Source organism: Myxine glutinosa, chromosome 7, assembly GCF_964187855.1.
Source record: "Myxine glutinosa chromosome 7, kmMyxGlut1.1, whole genome shotgun sequence".
NCBI lineage: Eukaryota > Metazoa > Chordata > Myxini > Myxiniformes > Myxinidae > Myxine > Myxine glutinosa.
In genome coordinates this window covers 143,232,883-143,243,523 of record NC_136267.1, presented here as the reverse complement: position 1 = coordinate 143,243,523, position 10,641 = coordinate 143,232,883, and the positions used below count along the sequence as shown (strand labels likewise).

Sequence of the window (10,641 nt, the reverse complement as noted above, 5' to 3'; positions counted from 1 at the left end):
TCAGCCATTGCCGGTTGGTGATGGAATCCAGGCCACAGATGACACAAGTCAATTAGTGCCTGTTGGATTAAAAAATAAATAAAGAGAATCACTCTTGGAGTTGAACCATATGTACATATTATACCTGCATTCGTAGGGTACAGGCACGGTGGGCCAAATGACCCTTTCCTGTCTGGAGCTTGCCTGTATCTCATATGAATTAAAGCATCCAAAATTAGTGGCAGGTAGACCAGATCATTGTGTGGAATTGGTGTTTCAGTAATGTTTTGTACGAGTCTCTGAGCTGTTAAAAGATTCATTGGATAGAATCTTGATCTGTTGCTATGGTATCGGCCCTTTAGTTACGCTTTATTAATTAACAGGAAAAGCGAATTTTCTTATAATTTCACGGTTGAAAATAGCCATGTTAAATAATTGATAGTTATATTCCACACAGCCGGATGAGAACATTCTTCGCCATGATTGATGAAATAATTTTTCGACTTTATTAATTAAATTCAAATATACCGACATTGCATCATATGTTAAGTGCACTAGAAGTATTGTATTTGGATTCAGATATTAGATTCCTGCCATATATTAAAATCGGAGTTCATTCTAGAACGATCTTATTGTTATGTTGTAGTTAGAAATTACATGAAATGGTTTAAAGATTTTATCAAAGTTCCCGTTTAATCCAACCTTGTTCTGGCTATGGATGACAATGGGACACCGAGCACCCACCACCTGTGCAGTTATGGCACAATCCTGAGGTTTAAAATTTTTACACATTGTACAAAGTTTGAACAAAGGAATGCAAATGACTGGGGATGTGATATTCGAGTGACCACAAGATTCACATGGTTGTATTTTAAAATTACGTTGCGCACAGGTAGATGAAGTTGGGCACAAGTAGGCACGCACAACTGTGCACACACAACTGCATAAGGCGGATGGCCCATTTGATTTAAAGTCTAGAATACACGTTCAAACAAGAAACAGAGCAATCAGAGATTGCAAACCCTCGCCAGGATGTATTTTCAGTGATTTTAAGGCTTTTGTGTTAAAACAAATCTGGCGGCCGAACCACATGACCGATGTCATTATAATTTTTTTCTAAACTAATTCATTCCTAGATTATGCTCAAGAAATTTCATCTTGATTGGATGAAGTTTTGTACTTGTCGAATTATGACGTCATAATGGAGGCACCTATGACATCATCATTAACATTTTATTCCGCACGGAGAGTTCTTTACAATGAGCCATGTCTCAATTTTTTCTATTCAGCGCTTTTGGAGATATAGAGGTGCAAAGTTTTTCGATTTTTCCAAGATGGCGGCCGAACCACGTGACCTATGACGTCAAAATTATCAGTAAAAAATTATACAGGTGGGGTTACACCTATGGTGAAAATGTCCTGTCAATCGGACCAACGGTTGCAGAGAAAATAATATTTATTATGTGCGGACAAACAGACAGACAGACAAACAGACAGACTCAAATGCAATACCTTCTCCTCAGGCGAGGGTAAAAAATGAACAGGAACGTAAGAATAATGGTTTTGTCAATTGTCCATTCAAGATAGTTGAAGGTTGCGTACTCCCCTTTGAGCTGTCTGGTCTGGGTTCGATTCCTGGTCTGATTATAAGTGTCGGATTGGTGGTTTGCAAGCAAGGTGTTTCATCAAATGAGCATGCCAACCGTAAGAGGGCACCTGACCTAGGCCTTCCCATCTACTAACGTTCATACAAGGCATTTGTGTATCACTTTCAAAATTCTACGTGACGAAGGTTGTGCAGCGTCCTGCAATGGAACAGTGATACACCTGTGCAGGTTCAATTTTCAGCCTTTGGTGATGAGAAATAACATCATCAATAATAATATAAGTCTTCATGGACCCTCATATCACCGCTTGGACTTTGCCGAATAGCTGATCGGACTATCAATGTTACGTCACATCTCAGAGCTAATTCCACAACTCAGTCTCCAATCTAATCTTGTGGTGCTAGGTAGGGTATATCAATGCATGTTGTTCATCATTTCTTAATCCTTATAAACCGAAACGCAGCAGAAAAAGACTGGCAGTTTCAAGGCTTCATTGTTGAATTGCATTTCTCGAAGAAGGCAATCGTTTTGAGGATGTCATCTCACCCGAGGGCCCCGAGTGTTTCAGTGTGCAATTAAAACTCCTGAAGTGCATGCAGGTTCACCTTTAAACGTCTTTTCAAAATTGGTTCCAGTTGCACGATGGTCATTGCCGCTGCTAAGCGTCTTAGAGAGGTGTGATGGATTACCGCCATGTGGGAAGTGGAAATGACCTCTGCAGCCTGATGGGCCAATGTTGAGGCCTCCATGTTTGAGTTTCCTGCTGGGTTTCCCAGCTCCGTCAGGTACTTCAATTAAGTGTCGTGGGAGGGGGAGATGGGGGGGGGGGGGGGGGATTCACTCCTAGAACCGAAATGCATAAACACATGGTGATGCGAATTACACTTCGGAATAATAAATAATCAATTGTTCTGGTATGCAGCATGAAACGAGAGTTCCAATTAATTCGGACATCAGCAATTAATTTTATGCTTCAACCATATTCTCATTTAATATCATAAAAGGTAATTATATAAATGCTTGCAACCCAGTAATTTGTTCCTATTGATAGTGCTGTACAAGTACGTACCAGAAAATACATGGAGGTACATGAAAAAAAAAATCAATTCATATGAAAATATCAAACATCCTTTGATGGACAAAGAAGGCAATCATCTCTAAAAAGGAGGAGAACCTCTTTAAATGAAGAAGTGAATATCACAGCTCACAGGTATTATATTTCCAAGCACACCAGTACCGAGCAGATGTCATTGGATGAGAACAAAATGGCAAACGAGGTGTTAGTAACTAGTAAGTGAGTTAGCATGTCGGTGAACATTAGTTTTCCTTTAAAAAGACAAAATCTCTGGGTATCAGCAAAATGATGCGGGAATAAAAGAGGAGCTTCACTCTCCAAGGTAAGCAGTTAAAAAGGCTGGATTAGCTTTGGCATACCTTTGTTTCCTAATTCAGTCTTATTGTGAGCTCAACCCTCCTGTTATGCATTATTATTGTTTTCATTATTCAAAGGCATTATGCCATTGTGCAGATCTTCAAACGAAGAAGAGTGCAATGAGCAGCGACGACAAAGCGATTATTTGAAAAAAGACGTTTTTTTTTTTTGAGGTTATATACTTTCACCGAGTGCGTGCAAGAATCAATTACTCATGGGTGATAGTCGACTGTTTGTGGCTGCCCACATCAATATGGTTGGTATTGCACTGGTATTGCAAAATGACTGATAAAAGGGTTCAGTGAGATCTCCTCCCATTGGCTCTTTGTTTTGCTCTCAACTCCGTCAGGATACCGTGACCTCCAGGATACGATTCTTTCGTTTGCACACAGGAAGGTTTCCGTTCTTTTGCTCGGCCTGCACCAGCTGCATGTTCACCTCATCGGCTTTGAATTGCACGGATATACTGAAAAAGAGAGGAAATGCAGCAAATGAAATCAGGACATTGTTAACTAAAATCACTGTTAACAGGCCTACAGAAAGCACACATGCAATGAAAGAAAGTCTTTGTTTTACAAATTGTGCTTAATTAATCACTTCGCACTGTAAGGAAAAAAAAAAACGTTATGATTAAATACAACAGGGGTCGTCTGTCACGTGACCATCTTAGACCAATCCTGGTCTGAGTAATTTCACTTCGCCCACTTGCCCCACAGACTGCTGAGCACCTCAAACCATTGCTACCTTGGCCCAGTTTGTATCCAATCAAATTAAGTGAACAGTAATGTTTTTGAGCCTGGTGTTGGCTTAGCGGTTAGGGTGGCGGCTTGGGATCCTGAGTTCGAATCCCGGTCGATCGCTGAATTCATGCCAGGGGGGTTGACCTATCCTGTCATCCATCTGAGGTCGGCAAATTGAGTACCAGCTTGCTGGGATGAATGATCCCGGTGTGTACCCCGACCTAGAATAGGTACACCGTATCCCTGCACATCGTAAGAGGCGACCAAGGGTTGGCATCAGGAAGGGCATCCGGCCACAAAAAACATTGCCTCAAATAGGGAACCATGATCGTCATGGGGCCCGCAAGACTAACCCCCGCTCTAGCGGGCAAAAATTGGCCTTAAAACGATCATTCATTCATTCTTTCAGTAATGTGAAGGTTTTTCTAAAGACAAACTTTTGCATCTTCTTTTGATTTTGATATGGTCTTCTTTTTAGAGACCATTGATGTTGATGAAGCATTTTCTTAGCTCTACCTGTATGTTTTCTTATTCTCTATCCATTTAAATGCCGAATGTCAAGCAAGGAAGCAGCACGTAAGAAGATTTCTAAATCTTTGGTACGACTCGGCCGGGGTTTGAACCATCGACCTCCCAGACTCAGAGCAGCTGCTCGAAGCATTACCTCACCGAGTCTGGTATGAATTTATCATCCAGACTGATAAGTTTATTGCACACCTAATTAAAGGAATCTTTAAAGTTGCATATTGTTTCAGAGAACCAGTGCGAGGCTGCATGTTTACATTCACGAAGATTAAAGGCATATCCAACAATGAAAATTGTAATTAATAAAAATGAGCAATTGATAAAAATTGTAATTAAATAAAATCCCAAATCTTTATGTAATTAATAAAAATGACAATATTATGCCACCATTACATTCATGAACGGAATGCATGTGTGTACAGCAAGTGCTTGTGCCAACTCAGCTCACAACGAAAGGTAAATGTAGTAGTAGTAGTAGTACTAGTAGTAGTAGTACTAGTAGTGCCAATAATAATAACAACAGTAATACACAAATATATAAGTATTTCACAAAAACAAACCTAATGAGGAAGGATTTTACTCATAAATATGGCAAGTGGGCCAAGGCCGTGGTTACAGGCCGGAGTGGACGAACATGGGCTCAGGTCGTTGAAGCCAAGATGGTGATATTATTAATTTATTAATGGGCTGAGGTTGTTCGGGCTGAAGTGATGCGACATTGATCAGAGCTTGCAGGACAATAGCATACTATTCGGCAACACAGGTTTTCAAGTTCAAGATTACATCGAGTTTTGTTTGTGTCCAGGGGCTACGCTCAAAATTAAGCATGAGGCAACTTGAGATCTAACCAATGAGATGTTCGACTCAAGAACTGAAGGTTACATGAGTCACTTTAGGTCATTTGCTCTGGGATGATGCACACATGAGCACAGCATCAGAAGCATGGTTTTTAAATGGATCTGAAATTTATCCCATAATGATTCACACTTACATTTCACCAACTAGTGGTGAGCTATCATTCATCTTTTCTCAAACAGCTTTATCCATTCTGAAATGTGCACCAAGCAAGAACCAAATGGTGGTTATAATTTGACCTGGACCTTTATTCGTTAAAGATAAAGTGATGTATGTACGTAGATAAATAAAAGCTAGAAAATGGAAATCGACGCGCACACATCGATGGCTATTCCTCTCACATCCGCTCGCATGAGATGTCAACCCACTGTTATATTTGATTTCAATTAAAGGCCACATTTAAAAAAAAGGTCACATGAGAGAGGGAGAGATGGAGAGAGGGAGGGGGGAGGGAGAGAGGGAAAGAGGGAGAGAGGGAGAGAGAGGGAGAAAGGGAGAGGGAGGGAGAGAGGGAGAGGGAGAGAGTGAGGGAGAGAGAGCGAGAGAGAGAGAGCGAGGGAGAGAGAGCGAGGGAGAGAGCGAGGGAGAGAGCGAGGGAGAGAGAGAGAGAGCGAGAGAGAGAGAGAGAGAGAGAGAGAGAGAGAGAGAGAGAGAGAGAGAGAGAAAAGAAAGACAAGTAGAAGAGAGACATCAGATGCTTCTAGCTCGAGTTATGATCTGCGAAATTATTTTCAAAGGGCACCTTTGACCTGTTGAACCCAAAATTCAATCAGTTCTTCTTTCTATTAGAGTCCATATTTTTGCGTGCCAAGTTTGGTTGAAATCCGTTCAGTGGTTAACCTTTTGAACCCCGAGCTCCTTCGACTTTAGACTCTCCCACCCTGGGCTCCCTGGAGAAAAATCAGTGAAAAGTTTAAGTTTGTTTTATTTTGGTTTTCTGCCAGTAAAAAATGTTTTTCTATCCCTGTTATTACAAATAAATGATATTTTGAATCATACACTGTCTTCCTTTCTTCTTTTCTGAGTTTATCACCAATACTCTACTTTGTAGTGCCAGTCAACCAGCAGTTATTTCCCGGATTTCCGAGACACAATAGTTCTCCACAAAAGCCTTCCATGCACTTCCTGAGCAATTAGCGACAACACAGACCGAAGATTAGGTGTAATATAACGTTGTCACAAATTACTCAGGAAGGTACTCATGATATTACAAAGCAAGAGACAATTAGCCTTACACCATGAAACATAAATAAACAAGCGTTACGCCTAGGTCCCCCGTCGGTGAAGTGATGCGAGTTGACAAAGTGGAAGACGCAAGGCGGCCATCTTGGATTTTGACGTGGCGACCCAATTTTCAATAGCGTTCTTCCTTCTGCGTAGATACACCCACACACCAGATTAGAAGTTGGTACTTCGCTTATTTTTCAAGATATTCCGCTCACAAGGTTCAGACATACATGGCGGCGGCTATCTTGGATTTTGACGTGGCGACCCAATTTTCAATAGCCTTCTTCCTTCTGCCTAGATACACCCACACACCAGATTAGAAGTTGGTACTTCGCTTATTTTTCAAGATATTACGCTCACAAGGTTCAGACATATATATGGTGGTGGCCATCTTGGATTCTGACGTGGCGACCCAATTTTCAACAGCGTTCTTTCTTATGCCGAGATACACCCACACACCAGATTAGAAGTTGGTACTTCGCTTATTTTTCAAGATATTACGCTCACAAGGTTCAGACGTATATATGGTGGTGGCCATCTTGGATTTTGACGTGGCGACCCAATTTTCAACAGCGTTCTTTCTTATGCGTAGATACACCCACACACCAGATTAGAAGTTGGTACTTCGCTTATTTTTCGAGATATTTCGCTCACAAGGTTCAGACATACATGGCGGCGGCCATCTTGGATTTTGACGTGGCGACCCAATTTTCAATAGCCTTCTTCCTTCTGCCTAGATACACCCACACACCAGATTAGAAGTTGGTACTTTGCTTATTTTTCAAGATATTCATCTCACAAGGTTCAGACATACATGGCGGCGGCCATCTTGGATTTTGACGTGGCGACCCAGTTTTCAACAGCGTTCTTTCTTGTGCCTAGATACACCCACACACCAGATTAGAAGTTGGTACTTCGCTTATTTTTCAAGATATTCAGCTCACAAGGTTCAGACATACATGGCATCAGACATACATGGCGGCGGCCATCTTGGATTTTGACGTGGGTTGCACCCACACACCAAATTCGAATGCGGTCCTTCGCTTACGCACGCACGCCCGCAAGCACGCACGCCCGCACGCACGCACGCACGGACGGACGGACGGACGGGAAAACCATAGTCCCCCTTTCGCTCCGCGGTGAGACGGGGGACAATAAAGCATGTGCATCCGGTAGGCCAGCAGCTAAGGTTCAAAGGGTTAACAAGTTATTGTGGAAGTAAAATTATTGTCAATGGGCACATACCATTTGACCTGTTGAACCCAAAGTATAATAAGTTAATCTTTCTATAACCATCTATACTCGTGCTATGTTTGGTGGAAACCCCTGCAGTACTTCACAAGTTAACATAAAACAAATGATGGATGGACGGATGCACAGACAACCCAAAAACATAATGCCTCTGGCCTTTTGCTGCGGAGGCATAAAAAATCTGGGGAATTTATCTTTTTTTACCTCTCCCACCCTCAACCCCCCTTCCCACGCCTCCTTCCCCCAAGCCCTCTACCTCCCACAGATCTCCCGATGTCCCTGCTCTCAAATGTTGCGCTTGTGTCCTTCCTCCTCTCTCCCCATCTTGTCTCCCGCTCCCTTCATTTCATCTTATGTGTCCGTTTGTTTTTTTTTGCCACTAAGCCTCGATCTTGTATACCAAAAAAAAAAAAAATAGTGTGTGAAACCACCATCCACAACCCCATGTTTCCCATTTTAAAGCACGTGCTCAAAATCAAGATGGCGACCAGTGAGATGGCTTCAAGAGGGTGGAAGAGTGAAAAATTATTAAATTTATGATCACTGGAGAATGTCGAGCCTGTTTAAAATTAGAGATCGTTGGCTGCACAGAATGATGATGATGATTTACCTGCCAGGGATATCTTTATTAAAGGGCACCTCGGAAGAGAGTAAGGATTTTTTTCCACGAACCAGCACTGCACTGATTACGTACACGTTCTTAACAATGATTGCGGATAAAAGCTTCCTTTCCAAAAGGGAGAAGTGCATGTCCAAAGATGGAGACTAGCATGAAAATTAACGTATAATTTTTTTTTTGTAAAACGCATTCAAACTTCGTTACAAATATAAACAAAAGTGCAGGCCAAGTCCCGTAACGTCTATTGGCAGAGTAATCAATAACAGACCTGTTCGAAATACTGATTTCGAGTTTGGTGTTGGTGCAATCCATAATGAGCCGGAAGAGCTTCGTCGCGAGTTCAATAACCCACTCGCTCACAAACACGAAGTCTCCTTTGAGTGCGGCACTGGATCCCTGTGTGAAGTCAGAGACGATGTAAAAAAAATTATTACAACCACCATTAATTTTTTCGATCCACTAATCAACAACACAAATTAGTGCAGTATTTTATTTCTGGTCTGATATTTAATAAGATCAATTAAAAGCAAAAACCCTTGCACAAGCCTTTGAATATGACAGCGCAAATTAGCGACAAAGCCCTTTGCCTAGCTCCGCATGAGAGCAAAAATATCTAGAGATTTCCACATTTATTTTCTTTCGTTCACAGATTCAGCCGTAAGATGACCTGCTTGATATGCAGCACGAAAATGCCGTCATGAAGTGTGCTGAGCGAGACACGTTGGACCTCTCCCAACGCAATCCGGCTCTTGATGTGCGCAGACTTGGGGTCGGCTAGAATCATGTTGGCCTTGGTCAGTAGCAATATCCGCGTCACCACCTGGCCACAAACATACCCAGCTTTGAGGAAAGGAACTCCTTCACCACCTTGTTGTGCTTTCATACACATCAATACTGCACCCACAACAGGTGTAAAGCCACATCGTGTTGTGTAACATGCCCTAATGTTTCAGTCGGTGATGGTGTTGGCCCATCCAGAATTATTGCCTACAATCAATTTTAGTGGTGGCAGAGTTTCATGCCCCTTCTCTCTGCAATGTAGGGTGGAAACTTTCACTCAGAACCCTTGGAATTTGAATCCACAACAACAGTGAGGGCAATGAAACAAGAGTTTATCCACTCTACCACCAAGTCACTGTTAATATTTTTGGAGTGTCTTAAAAGCTTCATAGCATCTCTTAGGAACCCAAGAATGTTTGCCACACAATGAACTAGCTTTAGGCCATTGTGCAATGGAATAGTGTGACCTCATGGTACCGACCTGTCGCAGTGGCATCCAAATATGCGAGATCAAATGTTTCCTATTGGGAAATAAGAGTGGGCTATGATTGCTAAACCCACATGCCTCTTCCTTCTTTCCTTCCCCAGTGTTTATCAAAATGCACCATTGTGCAGCATTTTAAATGAAAGAGAAATGGCCTTGGGGTAGGGATTAGGGTGAAAGTCATATATGTTTACTGAGGATTGAATGATGTGCTGTGTGAAGCACAAACGTGATTTGAGTGATAACCTGAAATAATTACAGAGACAACAACAGATTATAAATAAAACAGTCAAATGGGGTGACAGATGCAAAATTGGCAGGCAGGTGGCTGGTTACCGAAGTGCAAAAATGGCAGCAGGTAGGTGGGGGTAGTTGGAGAGGAAGAGGAAGAAGAAAATGATAGAGTGAGGAGTTAGTGTAGACAGGGGGTGGGGTGGGGGTGGGGAGGAGTTAATATATTCCGCTAAATCTGTCTGTCCATCTGTCTGTCTCACCCTGAAACACGGAAACCGTCCCCAAAGAGAAAAAAATATTAACTAAAAGTTACTTAAAATTAATCCATACCTACGGGAAAATTATAACTTTTTCATTTAGACACGAAATTGAAACTGGGTGGTGTATAAGCAGCAGACTGCTGCTTCGGTCACTCCTGAAAAAAAATACTTCCTGGTAAGAAATATATAACCTATTCAGGTCTTTCATCCCGCACACTAATAAAGGGCTTCCTTAAATATGTGGTGGTATTTCTACCATGGGCTTCTGCTAGTTTGTAATAATTCTCAAGAGACTGTATTTGCACTACTGACGGGAGAGAAAGGCAACGCAATGACAGTGGGACAACAGATTGACTCAACTATCAAGGGAATTAATGGTGAAAGAAAGGAAAGGAGCGGAGGGGAGAGTTAATGGATTATGGGTACAGTTGCAGAATGGCATGAGACGGTGGTGCACTGCCACCTTGAAGCCCTGGATGGGAGAGTGGGATTACACCACATCAGGAATGCGATTTCAAAAGTTGTTAGAACAAATGGAGTGGGTGTGATGAGCAAGTCTGAATTGTGGGAATTGAAATGTTCTGTGCAGGTGAAACCTTGCCATCATCATCATAATCATCATCATAATCATCACCATCATATACCAAG

At 42.0% G+C, this 10,641-nt stretch overlaps 1 protein-coding gene across 5 annotated transcripts in view; it reads right to left on the bottom strand.

Annotated features, from left to right (window-relative positions):
- Positions 1-1,417: 1,417 nt before the first annotated feature.
- The window catches only part of LOC137431711 (unconventional myosin-Ib), a 246,738-nt gene continuing 237,514 nt past the window's right edge, over positions 1,418-10,641 (bottom strand). For all 5 annotated transcript variants that reach the window (XM_078782369.1, XM_068123339.2, XM_068123340.2 and 2 more), the window contains 3 exons: positions 8,903-9,055; positions 8,504-8,631; positions 1,418-3,484 (listed from right to left, as the gene is read on the bottom strand). In XM_078782369.1, coding sequence (XP_078638495.1) covers positions 3,364-3,484; positions 8,504-8,631; positions 8,903-9,055 — 402 coding nt within the window. In that variant the 3' untranslated portion in view covers positions 1,418-3,363. The remainder of the gene's footprint in view (positions 3,485-8,503; positions 8,632-8,902; positions 9,056-10,641) is intronic.